This window comes from Chelonia mydas, chromosome 3, assembly GCF_015237465.2.
Source record: "Chelonia mydas isolate rCheMyd1 chromosome 3, rCheMyd1.pri.v2, whole genome shotgun sequence".
NCBI classification, from domain to species: Eukaryota; Metazoa; Chordata; order Testudines; family Cheloniidae; genus Chelonia; species Chelonia mydas.
In genome coordinates this window covers 2812132-2829006 of record NC_057851.1, presented here as the reverse complement: position 1 = coordinate 2829006, position 16875 = coordinate 2812132, and the positions used below count along the sequence as shown (strand labels likewise).

At 55.9% G+C, this 16875-nt stretch overlaps 1 protein-coding gene across 2 annotated transcripts in view; it reads left to right on the top strand.

Annotated features, from left to right (window-relative positions):
• The window catches only part of KIF3C (kinesin family member 3C), a 61514-nt gene that overhangs the window by 29493 nt on the left and 15146 nt on the right, over nucleotides 1-16875 (top strand). For both annotated transcript variants that reach the window (XM_027825246.3, XM_027825245.3), the window contains exons 2-4: nucleotides 11565-11666; nucleotides 14936-15058; nucleotides 16163-16281. In XM_027825246.3, coding sequence (XP_027681047.2) covers nucleotides 11565-11666; nucleotides 14936-15058; nucleotides 16163-16281 — 344 coding nt within the window. The remainder of the gene's footprint in view (nucleotides 1-11564; nucleotides 11667-14935; nucleotides 15059-16162; nucleotides 16282-16875) is intronic.

Genomic DNA, 16875 nt, shown 5'->3' with positions numbered 1-16875 from the left:
GTACACTGGCCCTTTGCTCTGCAACAATTACACCCCCTTATCCCACCCCCTAGAGACTTTAGAAATGCATAGGGGAAACTGAGGCACCCCTACAGTATTCAGAGGAAACATTAAGAATAGTCCCACTTTGTCACACCCTGTCCTCCAGCTGGCCTTGCAGAGTTGACACAGTGATGGGAGAGGCAGCTGGAGTCTGTGCCCGCATGCATGCCACCTACAGAACTGCAAACTCAACTGCAGCTGGGCAGCCTGTGCAAACCCGCTGTGGGCAATGGGGCTGTGGAGGTTGGGAGGGTCACTGGGGCGGAGCGTGAGGGGGCCGGGGCTGGGCGGAGATCTCGGGGGCAGAGCACGAAGGGGACGAGTCCATGTGGGGATCAATGGGGGCATAATTTATACGTGATGGTTCCCAATAGGGAAACAGACACTTACACTCCTCTGGGACCCCAGCCTTCGTTCCCTGGCTCCCCTGGCTGCTCCCCTGATTCCCCCGGTGCTGTTGGGGCTAAGCCTGTGGCAGCAGGAGGATGTCCATCCTGGAATTCCTGGCATCAGCCCTCCTGGGAAATCTTTCCCCAGGCCCAGGTGGAAAGTTGCAGCTTTTGTGTCCGTTGTACCGTGATCCGCACACCAGTAGGGGAAGGGGGATGTGGTCAGACTGCAGGACAAGGAGTCGGATTCTGTTCTTGTCTCTACCATGGGCTCTATGTTCGGCACTGGGCAGCTCTCACGCTGCTCTGTGCCTCAGTTTCCCCATCTGCACATTGGCCTGCCCACCTCCCCAGTGCAGGGCAGAGGTGTTTAACTCCCTCGGGTGTGCAGGGTGCTCGGCGATCCTCAGCTGGAGGGGGCTGGGCTGGAGAAGGGCAAAGCGCTGCCGTTCCCACGTCCAGCAGGACATGCAGGCTTGGGTGCCACGTGCCATCCTGTGGGGCAGCTGCTCTGCATCCTGTAGCACTCAGGGAGCTAAGCAGCTGTGCGGAAGGAAGTGGGCTAGAAAATGTCCCTGGCTTTGCGCCAGCGCCTCAGGGATGTGTCATCACCGAATCCCAGGGACTGACACACAACGGGACATTGTCTGCTGTTCTCTGTCCCACAGCCACCTGGGCAGCGATGGGGCCCCAGGCAGGCTGTGTGCTCCCTGGGGAGGGGGCGCTCCCTGCCCATTCCCCAACAGCACACCAAGGGGGGCCACCCACTCGTGCACCCATGGCACAAATCCCGGGGGGGAAGGGGGGACGGCTTGTACCTGGCTGAGGTTGCCCTTGGCGCTCAGATCAGAGAGGATCGTTCCTGGCTCCAGGCTGGGAGAGAATCGCCTCGAACAGGAGCAGGCTTGGGCTGGCGTTGAGTGGCCCTGTACTTCTGTCCCGCGGCCCGTGGCATAGAGGGCAGGTTGGAGCCCATCGGGTGCTGCCATCGGTTTCAACAGCCCCAGGCAAATGTAAACGGTGCCCTATTTGCGCAGTGCATTGCCTCTCTCTCCTGCGTCCCTCCCCCCTTCTGGGCCTTGGAGAGCCGACCGCCCGGGAGCCAGGAGAGGAGGCGGGGTGGGTGGGGGACTGACACAGGGAAGAGGGGCAGAGCTGGAGCTTGTGATCATTCCCGAATGTCATTGCAGACCAGACAGTCTTGGTGTGACCAGGGAGGTTACTACCCCCCCCCCCCCACACACGCATGGGTCAGTGGCGTCATCCTGCCTAGCCTGGTGCTCTAACCGCTAGACCATCCTGCCTCTTCCATCGCAAAGCCAAGGGACTCTGGGCCCCCTGCTTGGCGCCCCAGGCCCTCAGTTAATGACCACTCAGACCCATTGGGGGTGATGGTCACCTGCCATCTGAATGGCATCCCAGTGCTTCCCTCTGACCTTCCACACGCTGCTGGATCAGCAGCAATGCCTCCCCAGCCCCGCGAGCTCCGTGCATGGCCTCCGGGGGACAGTAGGAAACAGCCAGGCAGGCCCAGATAAGGCCAGATGGGGAGAAGGTTCCCCTGCGCAGGAAAGAGGACGGAGGCAGGGGAGGAAAAAGGGGACAGAAGCGGGAGGGGATGAGAGCTGCCCCTTGCGCGTCTCTGCTCTGCCAGCGTCTGGGCTGTGTGACCCCGAATGTCGCTGGCGATGGGCAGCGTTGTTGCTGGACGAGCCCTGGCCACATCCGGGGAACTGCCCCGTGGCCCTGGAATCTGGCAGCAGAGGGGCCCTGTGCCTGGGGCCCTGAGCCTCCCTTTCTGCCACTGACTCCGTGAAAAGTGCTTAGCCATGTGGGGACTGGCTGCTGTGGGGTGGGCTCAGGGATTGGGCTGCGGGGCCTTTCACCTCGAAGGGCCACTGGTTCCGATCCAGCCCCCTGTCTGGGGGGACTGACAGGCTTAGGGGAGAGGGAAATGGGATACGAGACCTTTCCCCTCTAGGTCCTGGGCGGGGGGACTACCTAGCTCACGGGGGGTGGAACAAAGAGAGTCAGGGTCCCTTGTCCAGTCCAGCCTCACGTCAAAGGGGTGGCTGGCTCAGGGGGAGTGGGGAATGGGATACTGGGTTCTGGGGGTGGAACTGGCTGGCTTATGGGACTGGAGCTGGGACTTGGAGCCTTTCATCTCCACCCGTTCTCCTTCAGCCCTGTGACTGGAAGCTAATTTTTAGTCTGAGCCATGTGGTGCCCTGGGTGAACCGAGCTGAATGGAGCGGGGGGCATGTCCAGTTCCCAGGGGACCAGTATCCACATCACCAAATCCCCACGTCATCAGGGGCCCTGGGTGGCTGTCAGCAACGTGGCCTGAGGGGGCTGTGGAGAGTCTCACCGTGTGAGAGGTCCCTCTGGCCAGGCCGTGGGCGCGGGAAGCTTGCCTGGCCCCAGCTCGTGCTGTCCCATCCTGTTCTCCAGCACTGAATTCGCTACAGAAGCCTCAGGGAAGAATATCAGTGGGGCCCGGGGGATGTTCTGAGCTGTGCGCCGCACCTCCTGCTGGAGACCCCACCCACTCTGGGGCAGAGGCAGAGTTAGGGAAAGGTCGCAGAGAGTGGGGTACAGAAAGATTCGGTAGTTGGATCTCTCATCCTCCTGGAGTTTAGTTCCCTGCTCTGATATCTGATGCGATGCAGAGGGGATGCTTTACATCATGCTGTCTGTCCCTAAAATGCAGCCACTTCTGGGGTGGACCGTGGCAGCCACTTAACAGCCACACAACAGTGCCAGAGGGGAAATTGAGATCCAAAATTAAAACTGAAGGGGAAGTTTAGGGAGCCAGAATGGACTCACCCGCTTGGAACAAGGCCAGGTCATCAGGACTAAAACACTTATTGTGTGAAGCCCGTTGGGGAGCGTGGATGGCCACAGACGGTTGGGACCCCAGCCAGGCAGCTCAGCCTAAAGCCAGCACAGAGCTGCAATGGTGCAGCATTGCTACGGCAATGAGCCTCTTGGCTCATTACTGGCCATTGCACCGCCCCCCTTTCCAGTGACCCAACGGGCGCCAGGGCAATAGAGGGCAGTGCGTGGTCCCTGCAGCGCAGGGCAGCAGATGACAGAGAGAAGGTTGGAGGCAGCAGTGGATGGTGGTAGCAGAGGGAGGCCAGGCAAGGTGGAGAAACTGCTGGATCAGCCCCCGGGTCCCTCTAATCCAGTATCCCAGCTCCGACAGCAGCCACACCCGCATGGCCAGTTACGCAATATCGTAATCTGCCGCAGACCCCAAGCTTGTTGCAGCTGGCTTATGGGGCCTGCCTCCCCCTGCTGCTACAGTCCATGGGGAATTGCCGTGAGCACTGCGGGGAGGGGCCGGTAGTCTTGGAGCGGGAGGCTCTGAGTTTCTGCCTTGCTGACCTCTATAAAGTCCGCTTGGCCGCTGCGTGGGGTCGGGCTGAGATCTGTAACGCCGGGGCAGCCACAGAGTCGTTCCCGTGCCCCGACGCCGACTGGCTCGCGAGGGGTATGTGTCCGCTGGGGCTGGGGCGAGCTGCCCAGCCCGGGGAGAGACTCGGAGCTAGGGCTCTGTAAAGAGCCTGCAGATGTTGCCACCTGATCCAGCCCTCGGCGTCTGAGCTCGGGTGACTATGAGCCACTGCCGCACTGTCTCCTCGGGCTGGGAGCAGGCTTCGCACCTCAGTGTAAACCTACCCATAGATCTCGGCAGCAGGAAGCTCCAGCCTGCGTTTCCCTTGACTCCCTTTTCTCCCTTTCCCAGCGTCTGATCCCAGCCGGTTGCAAAGTTTGGGAGACTGGACGGGACCATTACAAGCAACCGCCCAGATCTCCTGCTTAGCCCAGGCCAGAGAATTTCTGGAAATGGAGCTGCTGCCCCAGCCCTGTGAACACATTGGAGGAGCCAGTTGCCACACCTGGTATTTTTGTAGGGGTGGTGGCAGCAGCTGCCCTGGGTTGGACTGGAGCTGTGGCGGTCCCAGCCCTGCTGTCAGTCGCTTGCAAGGGGCTATCCTGGCTCCCATCCTCCGCTTTCTTCTCCAGAGCCTAATGGGAAACTTCTGCTTTGCCGAGCCGGCGTGTGGGAGGCAGCTTGGCTCCCTCGTGCTGCTGAGGGTGACTGCTCCCCCGAGGCCAGGAACTAGCATCTGCTGCCAGGGAGCTGCCAGCGGAAGGACGGGGCTCTGCTGGGCTGCTATAAAAGATGCATGCAGAGAGCGTGCTGGTGAGGAGATCGCACAGCCGAGAACCTCGCCAGGAACGACACAATGGCGCTGCTGAGTCCCAGGGGTGCGTGAGGCCAGCAGTGGGGTGCTCATAGCAGCAGCTTGCTGGGAAAGGTCCCCCAGCCAGGCTGGAGCGGGCTTCCTCTTTATCCCCCGTGCCCCTGGAGACCTGAGTTCAAACTCCTGGGCTGTGCTCACAGCAGAGTGAAGGCAGGCGTCTCAGAGGGTGCCGCAGGGCAGGAGAGAGGAGCAGTACCCGAGCTGCAGGGGCAGAGGGAGGAACCCAGGGCTGGCAGAGCGCAAGGGCTGCGAGTTGGCATTGCGGCAGAGCTGGGACTGGAGCGGCGGAGGGTGCTGCTGGCTGGCACTGAGGAGCGTCGGCCAAGCTTCAAGGAGGCCTAGGATGTGAGATGTGTGCTACGCTAGCTCCGAGCTGGGGCTGGAAAGTGTGCCCAGAGGTTTGTGTGCAGAATGCTGGAGATCACAGGCGTACAAACGAATTAGATACCAGCTGTGAGATGAAGGCAGAGCTGTTAAAATAAGGGGGAGCAGGTAACAGTCCATCCCTGCAGGTCTGTGCATGTAGGATGGCCTCCCACAGAAGCAGCCGAGCAGGGGGCAACCAGCCCGGGCAGTCCGAATGCCGCCAGCTGTGTGGCAGGGGATACAGTTGTTGGTGTACCACTTCCTCACGCCTGCAGCGAAATGTCGTCTGTCCCCTTTGCTCCCTCAGAGCCTGTGCTGATGGAAGCTCTGTCCTGTCGTAGTTTTCACTTGCGGTGCCAAACGGGAGGGAGCTGGCTAGGTGAAGGGTCTTCCTGGCTGCTCCAATCAGCATCGCAGCTCTGCCAGATCTGCAGCTGGGCTGGTTTGGGGCTCTTTGCATTTCACATGCAATCCTGTTATGGAGGCAAGTTGCAAGGCTGTGACACCCCCTCCCCACCCCCCAAGAGTCCTCTGGCTGCCTGCGCTGCTCTGGCCTGGTTTCTTCCCCACTGCTTTGCGTCCTTGATGTAACTCACAAGGGTGTTTCAGCCACCCGGGGCCCTGGAGAAGGTTAATTGTAGCCATGGGACAGTTACCGAGATGGGTTCGGCGCCGAGGGGGCTGGACTGGAATATTGAGGAGGATGGTCTGTAGCACCCCAGCATGAACACAAAAGCGATAGGCCCCATCTAGCTCCATCAGGCCCTGCCCGGTCCCTGATCCTCCAAGCAGCCTGGAATTCCCAGATGACTGTGCAACGTGTGACCCTCCAGAACCCAGAGTGCAGAGTCCGCGATAGCGCTTGGACTCCCGGAGCAGCTTTCTGTGCCCTCACCCCAGGGCCAATGAGCATCGCAGCTCCCACCAGCCCTGCTCTCCTGCTGCTGCTGGGCAGCGCAGGCTGCTAACACGACGGAGGCACTTTATTTGACGATGCAGGTAGCTGAGACGGGAGGATCTGCTCGCTCGTGCCCTCCCCACCCTGGACACGGCTCAGCGGCGGCATGCAGGCTTTGCGCAGGAGAGGGCAGCTTACAAAGAACTGTGATGGAAATATCTGTCCGTGAGCCTAGTGAGAAGAGTGGAAGGACAGAAGAGACAAAAAAGTAAACCCGCCGGGGCCCAGGGACTGCTCCGGATGGCCACAAAAAGCCCATTGCAGCCCTCTTTATTTTTAATACCACAAAATGAGAGTATAGCTCCCAGCATGCAATGGGGCAGGAGGAAGGGTTGCTCCACTCAAGCTCTGCTCACAGTCCTAGAACAGCTGACTGTTTTTGCTAAAAGGATCAGCAGTGAAACAAGTAATACTATGTTGTCCTCATTAGGTTTCAGAGTTAACACCCACTAATATGGATGGGGTGATTCCTTCTCAGAGCTGCCAACAGATTCAGTAAGGCACTACAATATCACAGCATTAAGCTGCATTTGGAAGGTTTCCTTCACAACAACAAGGGCTAGAAACTTAATATTTTTTAAGTGGACATTTAAATTCTGCATCACTTGATGGGCACCAAAGTGCTGGCATGGTGTACCATCGAAAAACAGCTCATCCCTGCCCCTATTCTAGCTTGATCCAGGTGGCCTGGACACCATAGTTCCCATGGGCCACACCTTGGTATGAAGGTTGCTGGCTGCTGCAGTTGAACTGTAGAATGCTGGGGCCCCCCAGCTGCAGGTGGTGGCCAGCCACTGGCCAGCAGGAGCCAGGCTGAGCGATGCTGTTATTCCAAATCTCCTTGGCTAAATATACTCTGAGGCTAGGTGAACAGCCACAGCCTCGGGCTTTTATTGGCCAGAAATGCCTGGTAACAGGACACGTCTGGCAGCGACCGTAGCGGGGCTCAGAACCACGTCTTTTTGTCGGAGGGAAAGGGCCCACCCACTACTCAGTAGCTGTGTGCCACTTGCTGCGTCCCCTCCAACGCCTCAGTTCCTTTCCTTGGGCCACTTCGCTGCAGCCCCAGCACCCTCTTCGCCCTTGTGTTAAGGCTTCAGCCTGAAGATCCTGGCAGCCTGCCACGAGCTATCTTTAGCTTCCCCAGTCCCTGCCTGCAGCACTGCTCTGTCCAGGCTGCTGTCTGTCTTCAGCCTGCAAGGCAGCCAGGGCTCCCTCCTGAGGCTCCAGGGAGCAACTGAAGCTGCTCTGCCCTGCAGTTCTTATATGGGCCTGCCCAGCCCTGATTGGCTGCTCCTCACACCTCTCGCTAATTGGCTGCCTCCTGCACAGCCTCCTTAAGGCTCTATTAACCCGTTACAGGCCAGTGTGGGGCAGACGCTCCAGCACACTGCCCCTTGCTGAAAACCTGCTGAATCAAATCAGCCATTGCAATTAATGGTGAAGTAGACTGAAGCCCTTCCCCATCCCCTCAAAATAACATCCTGTCTGCTCTGGATTCCTGCCCCAGCGGCCTCCATCCTCCTTACAGCCTTCAGCTCCACTGTGCTCTTGCGGGAGAGGTGTACGAGGGCAGGGACTGGGCACTCTCTAAAAGGACACCTGAAATAAGACCCAGCTTGGCTTTGCACGTGTGGCTAAATCTACCAGTTGCCAAATATTCTGGCAGATAAATGGCAGAAAAGCAGGACTTTGGATTCTGATCCTGCTTTCAACTGCACCAGTGAATCAGGAGTAACTCCACTGAACTGAATGAAGGCACGTTAGTATAAAACGGATCAAAACCAGGCTCCATGGGCCTCATTCTCTGTTGTCCTGCGCCTGCCACAGGGGTAGGAAATGCTGCCAGATCAGAGCCTATTTTGCCCCAGTGTAAATAGTTACACAAGATACAAGACAGCGGAGATCTGGGCCTCTAGTGTTTTCCATCCTGGTAACTTCCCAAAACTCTGTGTTTTGGGAAGGCACCTGAAAAGTGAAGTTCTCTTAGATTTGACAGCAGTGCAGATGGGCCATACTTTTAGCCAAAGCTATTTTTAAGATAATTTCAAACTTTCTTTCCATGCTGACATGAGGATGGGGCCATGAATAGAATGGGCCAGTGTTACAATGGGATGAGATATCTGAAGTGGTCTTCTAGGGGGTTTTACTGTGTTCAGATTCCATTGGATTCTGGTTTGTTCTGCAGCTACACAGACTGGGGCTGTGATCTTGGCAGACCTCATGTGCTAATCGGTGTTACGCCCCCTTACCACTTGGATGGGACTCCTAGGAAGGGTGTTCTTGATAATTCTGTAGATGATGCTTTTCCATCCGGACAGAGCCGGTTCACAAGGATGGTAGCATCAGGTGCTGCTTTGCTGTAGGTGACATCTTCTAAATGAGGCATAAAATCAACGTTCTGATCACTCATGGCCTTTATGGGTCCCATGGCATCTTTCTCCAGAGTGTTGTGTTACCCCCAGGACCTTGCCAAATTCCAGCATGTTTGTTTGATTACATTCTGCCTCCTTAAAGTCCGCTGGTGATTCTCTATGGGTGGCACATTTTGGAATGGCCACCCAGAGCTAGGAAACAAGGTGACCAGTTAGCGTCACGTATAGGGTTGTTTTCTGTGGTGTGGATATTTCAGCAGACATGCTGTTCATGCAGGAGGCTGGAGGCCTTTCATATGCGTTGCCAGCGGCACCTACTGGGTAGAAGATGGTTTGACTTTATCAGTAATAGGGACGTGTCATTGAGAACTGGCCTCAAGAGGTTTGATCATCGTTCGCCACCATCGGCTGCTCTTTGTTGGTCATGCTTCCCCGCTCAGAGACAGAGTCTCTGAAGATCGGACTTGAGGTCAGGAGAGGACACTGGCCAGTCATAGACTGACGGTGGTCACAGGATTAACCCTGGCAGCACCAGGTCAGTCATAGCCCTGTGGAGCTCTTAGATGCCTGGAACACAGCCGTACAGTGTGGTCGTGGACCTCTGCTGTCCCAGCGTGGTGGTGGTGTTGAAGTTTACGGGTGCTGCGTGGCTTAGGCACAAGGTGGGCATGTGATTGCATGGTGCTCTGCCCAGTCTGGGCTGGGCTGGGTGCCTCGTCGGGGGAGACGTTCTAAATCTATTCCCAGCGCTGCTGCCACCTTGCCGTGTGAGATTGGCATGTGACTGTCTGTGCCTCTCTGAACCCCCCGGGAAGCAGAGACTGGGTCAAAGGCCTCCATGCAGAAGTTATCGTTTGAGTCCCAAATTCCTTATTGAATGTGTGGAAAGCGCTTTGAGGCTCTCTCAGGGAAGCCCCTAGTGAGCGGCAAAGCCGGACTCTGGCATTGCCAGCGGATGGTGCCCTGCCCTTCGAGTGCTTGCAGAGCTGTCGGTCGCTCTCAGTCATTTCCTTCACTACAGTCCAGTCAGTGGCCCCTCCCTAGCAGCTCCCACATCACCTCCACTCTCCTCAGCAAGCTTTCCCCGGTGTTTATCCTTCGGTTCCTCCGCTGCAGCCCATTACGGCTTGTGCCATCCTTGTGCCGATCCCTGCCATTCTCATGTCCCTTTGCACTGACCCTCTTAGCATTTTCCTGCTGGTTACAGGCCTCCAACTTGTCACCCCGCCTCCGCCTGGCTAGCAGAATCGTCACCTGGCATCTCTTCTGCATGATGCCTCAGAAAATGCAGCTGTGAACACAGTTATTCATTGTTGTCATTTAATTGTAGACCTTTTAAGCCTTTTCCAGTGATTTTTGTCAGTCACAAGAAGTCAGGCTCCAAATGCGTCTCCAGGGCTGAGATCTGGTTACTGTCTCCCGCACAGACAGGGCCTGAACACTTGCTGAGTTGCTAACTCCGTATTCAAGTGACTCGGACATTAACTTCTAGGGGCTTATCAGCAGCTGACAGTGGCTAAGTGGGCTGATCAGAAGCAGGCTGAATGAGGCACTGAAATGCTTTAATGGGGCTAAGGTAGATTAATGAAAAACATACTTTAAAAAACAAGGACGAGACATTTCCTTACCAAGGTCACCTGGGAAACCCTGAATCTGAAAAGGCCAATGTCCGTTTCGCCTTTAGGCTGATTGTGCTGATTCTTCCCTCTCTCTTGCTCCGCACACGGCCAGGCTGTGTCGCGATCCTGACCCTCCTCCTCCGTTGCACCCCGAAGAGCCAGGCTTTCCTCTCTGGTCTCGCAGCCAGGCCCTCGTTATCTCCCATCTTGGTAACTGTAACTTCCCTCTCCCTGACGTCCAAACCACACCATTCCATTCAAAACACGGCTGCTCAGACCATTTTCTTCTTCCATTACTCCAGCAGCATCAGCCGCCCTTTGAGTCCCTCTGCTTACTCCCCATTGCATGGCATCAGGTGCAAGTTCTTGTCCTCGTCGCCAGCATGGTAGCAAAGGAGCAAGCACTCAAGGAGCCAGGCTCAGGGGTCTTTGCCTCCATGTCAGCTAGTCCTGCTCAGAACAGCTTTTCATGGCCTGGTGATCCAGACCCTGCCGCCCGGTGCGTGCTGAAACGCTGTCGTTTCTGGGGCAGATGTCCCTGAACAGGGTTCCCTGGTCTCTGACTGCACCCCAATATGGCATTTGCTTCCCCATGACAGCGTCACACTGGACTGTCCCCACCCCTGCCGTGATCTTATCTTAGTGCATTTCACTCTTCCTTCCCGTGGGACCCTGACTGATTGACTCCTATTGCAGCAGTGCCTCGCGGCCGAGGGCCCCGGGGGGCTAGGCGCTGGCAAACACTGAACAAGACTTTACATGTGTCGGGACTGAAATCAGCACGGGGGGGCCCAGAAAGTCCTGAGTTGTAGTCTCTACTCTGCCACTGCCAAGTCTCTTAGCCCGACATTTTCAAAGGGGACCACTGATCTGGGGGCCTGGTCCCCTGCTTTGTGGGGGGAGCCGAGCATCTCTGATCCCAGCTGAAGCCAGTGGCAGGAGCGGATGCTCAGCAGCACACTTCTGAATCTCAAGGTGTCTAGAGTCGGACACCCCAAAATGGAAGCACTTAAAATCCACGGCCAGTTTTGAACATGGTGAGTGGTATTTTCAAAATGACTTTCAGTGGGACTTGTGCTCCTACATCTCTCGGTCACGTTTGAAAACCCCACTGTTTGGCCATCACCTCTGTGCCTCGGTTTCCCTATCTGTACATGTGGGTAGTAAAGAGCTATCTCAAGAGGGGTGGGGGGAGGTTAATGAGGTAATGTTTGCATGTGATTTGCAAATGGCAAGTGCTGTACGAGTGCTCAGCGTTCTGACCAGTTTCAGCCCGTTGTTCCCCATCAGCAAGCCGGAGCGGGATATTCATTCTGTCCTCCAAGTAGCTGCGATCCCTCCTGTCTTCCTACCACCACAAAGCTGATCAGTCCCCGCTCTGCTCCCCGCTCCAAGGTGATATGTTCCACTTGCCGCAGCAGGGCAGGAGCTGCAAGGTCAGGTCGCCGTCCCCCCTTGTTAGCCTCTGGCTCCTTTCCTGTGTGTGCATGTGAGAGAAAAGTTCTGATTCCTCCCCATCTCCCTTTGTCTCCTGCCCCTAGGCGATGGAGAGCAAGCTGCTGATAGGCGGGAGGAACATCATGGACCACACAAATGAGCAGCAGAAGATGCTGGAGCTGAAGAGGCAGGAGATAGCTGAGCAGGTAAAGACTCTGCTTTAGGAGATGGCTGAGCAGGGCTGACACTGGATAGTAAACATAAGAGCAGCCGTACTGGTCAGACCAAAGGCACATCTAGCCCAGTGTCCTGTCTTCCAACAGTGGCCCATGCCAGGTGCCCCAGAGGGAATGAACAGAACAGGGAATCATCCAGTGATCCATTCCCTGTCACCGATTCCCAGCTCCTGGCAAACAGAGGCTAGGGACACCAGCCCTGCCAGCCTGGCTAATAGCCATTGATGGACCTCTCCTCCATGAACTTATCTAGTTCTTTTTTGAACCCTTTTATAAACTTGGCCTTCACAACATTCTCTGGCAACATCCAGTGGTCCCTAAAGACTTGTGCTGGCACCATCCTTGATGTCAGATACTGGCAATAGATGATGCCTGAGTCAGTTATATATACTGCATATATTTATATCAGGGGTCGGCAACCTATGGCACGCATGCCAAACACGGCGCACGAGCCAATTTTTAATGGCACGCTGCTGTCTGCCGGACCCGGGCAGACAGCAGCGTGCCACTAAAAATCCTGCCTGGCCCGCTCTTCTCCGCCCCCCGCCCCCTGCTCTCTCCTTGCAGAGCAGGCAAGCTTCCCCCGCCCCCCGCCTCTTCCCCCAGCGTGCTGGGTTCCTGCCCCTCCTCCTCTCCCTCCCTGCCGCCGATCAGCTGATGGCCCTTCAGCAGCGAGCTCTCTGCTCCAGGGACTTTGGGGAAGGGGGTGGAATCAGGGCATATCCCCTCCAGCCCCCTGCCGTGAGCCGCTCGGGGCAGGGGGCTGGGAGCACCCCCACGACCCCAGCCCACACCCCCAGCCCTCTGTCCTGACCCCTGTACCCCCCCCCACACACCCCAGCCCTCTGCCCTGACCCCTGCACCCCCCTCACACACCCCTAGCCCTCTGCCCTCACCCCTGAACCCTCCTCACACACACCCAGTCCTATGCCCTCACTCCTGCACCCCCCACACACCCCAGCCCCGTGCCCTGACCCCTGCACCCCCACCCCCCACAACCCCAGCCCTGACTCCGGCACCCCCCACACATACCCAGCCCCCCCAGCCCCCTGCCCTGACTCCAGCACCCCCCACACATACCCAGCCCCCCCACCACATGCCCTGACTCTTGCACCCCCCACATCCCCACCCCCACCCCGAGCACCAAACGGGAGCTCCTGCACACACACCCCACATTCCCACCTGCACCCCTCGCACCAAATGGGAGCTGCCCAGGTAAGCGCTCCATACCCAAACCTCCTGCCCCAACCTGAGCCCCCTCCCTCATTCTAGCTCCTGGCCAGACCCTGCACCCCATCCCCCAGCCTGCTCCTTCACCCCCAGCCCTGTGCTCAGTGCACCCCCACCCTCAGCTCAGTGCTGAGAGAGAGAGGAAGAGAATGGCCAGAACCAGGGAGAAGGTAGGTACCCACTGTGTGTGGGCAGGGCCGGGACTCCAGACCGGCAGCAGGCTGAGCGGGGCCGGCAGCCGGGACCCTGGCTGGCAGGAACCGGTGGACAGAACCCCAGACCAGCAGCGGGCTGAGTGGCAGCGGGCTGAGCCGCTCAGCCCACTGCCAGTCTGGGGTCCCAGCTGCCGGCCCCCCTCAGCCCGCTGCCTGTCTGGGGTTCTGGCTGCCGGCCCCCTGCCAGCCGGGGTCCTGGCCACAGGCCCCGCTCAGCCCGCTGCCGGCCTAGGTGAACGGAACCCCAGGCTGGCAACGGGCTGAGCGGGCCGGCAGCGTAAGATCAGCATTTTAATTTAATTTTAAATGAAGCTTCTTAAACATTTTGAAAACCTTGTTTACATAGAATCATAGAATATCAGGGTTGGAAGGGACCTCAGGAGGTCATCTAGTCCCACCCCCTGCTCAACGCAGGACCAACCCCAACGAAATCATCCCAGCCAGGGCTTTGTCAAGCCTGACCTTAAAAATATCTAAGAAAGGAGATTCCACCACCTCCCTAGGTAATGCATTCCAGTGTTTCACCACCCTCCTAGTGAAAAAGTTTTTCCTAATATCCAACCTAAACCTCCCCCACTACAACTTGAGACCATTACTCCTTGTCCTGTCCTCTTCTACCACTGAGAACAGTCTAGAGCCATCCTCTTTGGAACCCCCTTTCAGGTAGTTGAAAGCAGCTATCAAATCCCCCCTCATTCTTCCCTTCTGCAGACTAAACAATCCCAGTTCCCTCAGCCTCTCCTCATAAGTATGTGTTCCAGTCCCTTAATCATTTTTGTTGCCCTTTGCTGGACTCTCTCCAATTTTTCCACATCCTTCTTGTAGTGGGGGCCCAAAACTGGACACAGTACTCCAGATGAGGCCTCACCAATGTCGAATAGAGGAGAACGATCATGTCCCTCGATCTGCTGGCACCCTCCTGCGGCAATAGTTTAGTTATATAGTATATAGACTTATAGAGAGAGACCTTCTAAAAAACGTTAAAATGTATTATTGGCATGCGAAACCTTAAATTAAAATGAATAAATGAAGAGTCGGCACACCACTTCTGAAAGGTTGCCGACCCCTGATTTATATGATAGTTCACGGTTCCTTGGTGAACTTGACAAAACCTCTGGTCCTGAGTAACTGAGTCGTATCGTTAGGTGGCTTGTATTAAAGGAGTTGCCAGGCTCAGTCCAGTTCCCAGTGGACAGTGCCCAGATACCAGTGATGGGCACCCAGCAAAATACCACCGGTCAGACAGAATGCATTGCAAACCAAATTAAGGAGCTGTGTTTAAACTCCGTCCACCTAGGCGATATCACCGTTTGGTCCCATCCACAGTGCCAAGGCAAGTGTGGGACAGCAGATGCCATACACAAGTACAGCTGCTTCATTCTGTCTTTGGCTTGGTGTAGCTAGATTCGAGGAGATCCCATTGTAGGGAAAGGGGAGGTCCACAGGCTTTGGGGTGACTCATCTCAACAATCCCTAGTCTCTGAGCCAAGACCGCGAATGCGACTGTGAATTGTGGCGGTGTTGGCTGTGCGGTGGGCCAGAAAGGGGCTACCAACTTACCATCAGATGCTAATGACTTTCAGTCACTACAAGCCCGGCCAGCCATTGCGCTGGACACCCTGAGATGAAAGGCTCCAAATCACATGCCCAAATGTAGTCCCCCTCCATTGTAAAATTTGCATATAACTACCCATCATGCTCTGCAAGCCAGCAGGATGATTTTGATGGTGGGGAGTTGTTCCTGTTACTGACTCTTTCTTGTTCAATTGGGTTTTGTGTTTTTCCTGGACACAGAAACGTCGGGAGCGGGAGATGCAGCAGGAGATGCTGCTGCGGGATGAGGAGACCATGGAGCTGCGGGAGACCTTCACGTCTCTGCAGCAGGAAGTGGAGATCAAAACCAAGAAACTGAAGAAGGTGAGAGGCTGCCTGTGCTGGGACACAGCTGTGGGGAGCCAGTTCCAGGCTGGGTTTCTTTTTAATGACACTACAAGGTGCCTTTACTGTTGTGCTGAAACTGGGAGGAGGGTTGTGGGTTTGTCTTGCTTCCTGTGAACGTAGCACTTGCAGGACAAGTAGTGTCTAGGGTTGCCACTTCTGTAATTGCTGGTAACTGGACCTCCGAGGCCCTGCCCCTGCCCCACCTCTTCTCCCAAGGCCCTACCCCTGCTCCGACTCTTCCCTCGAGGCCTTGCCCCTTCTCCGTCTCTTTCCCCAAGGCCTGGCCCCCATCACTTGCTCCTCTTCCCACAGCCCCCTTCGCTCACTGAGTCATTTCAAGGAGCCTGCCTGGCTGAGCAGGAGCTGGCGCGGGTTAATGATCCAGCACTGCCCCTCACCCTGCAGTAACTGGACTTTGGGTTCAGGTGCCAGGTTGCCTTTTCGACCAGACTTTCCGGTTGAAAACCGGGCACCTGGCAACACTAAATGGAACCCAGACACAGAAGCCAAAAACCGGACTGTCCAGGTAAAACCCGGACGGGTGACAACCCTAGCAGTGTCCCTGATTGTATCTGGGCTGCCTTAGGTCCATGACACCTTTGTGACATCGTGGCATGACGTTTTCAGTGCATGCTGCTACACAGGTGAGCCAGGCAGCTCCGACCATGGGGAAGGTATTGCACACTGGGACCTATAGTCTCCACAGGCCCCTCAGATCAAGGTGGAACATCAAGTGCTGGAATCATAGCTGCTGTCAATCAGCATCACCAGATGAGGATCTGTCCCAAAGCCCCTGCAAGAGTCACCTCTGTAATAAAGGTGCAGCCCACTTCATTTAACCACATCCGGCGCATGCGCAGCGTTCAGGCTCCTGCAAATGTTCCGTGTTGCTTAATGTTGGATGAACTTTGGGCTTCCCCAGTGTGAAGACCCGGAGACCCTAAGGAGACCCATTTTTCAGGTCTTTTGGGGATACTGTGAGTAAATGACTTGCTTTTCACATGGGATGAGACCTCAGGCCACATCCTGGAAGCTGCTGCATGAACAGGTACTAACAGAAGCTCTTTCGTGGTGTCCCAGCTGTACGCCAAGCTGCAGGCTGTGAAGGCAGAGATTCAGGACCAGCATGATGAGTACATCAGAGTGCGGCAGGACCTGGAAGAAGCGCAAAATGAACAGACACGAGAACTTAAACTCAAGTAAGTATCTCCTCACCTTAATGGGAAATGCGGGATACAAGCTGTCAGGGTTCCTTCCCCACTCTGAACTCTAGGGTACAGATGTGGGGACCCGCATGAAAGACCCCTTAAACTTATTTGTACCAGCTTAGGGTAAAACTTCCCCAAGGCACAAACTGTTTGCTTTGGAGGGTATGCTGCCACCACCAAGTGATTTAACAAAGAATCAGAGAAAGGACCACTTGGAGTTCCTGTTCCCCCAAAATATCCCCCCACGCCTTACAGCTCCTTTCCTGGGGAGGCTTGAGAATAAACAAGATGAGCACAGACCAGCCTTGGGTTTTTAGGACCCTGAAAACCCAATCAGATTCTTAAAAAACAGAACTTTATTAGAAGAACAAAAAAAAGATAAACAAAACACTCTGTAAGATTAGAATGGAAGATAATCTCACAGGCAGTCAGATTCAAAACATAGAGAATCCCTCTAGGCAAAACCTTAAGTTACAGAAAGACACAAAAACAGGGATACACATTCCCTCCAGCACAGCAAATTTCGCAAGCCCAAAAACAAAAGAAAATCTAACATATTTTCTAGTTAGACTTCTTACTAACTCT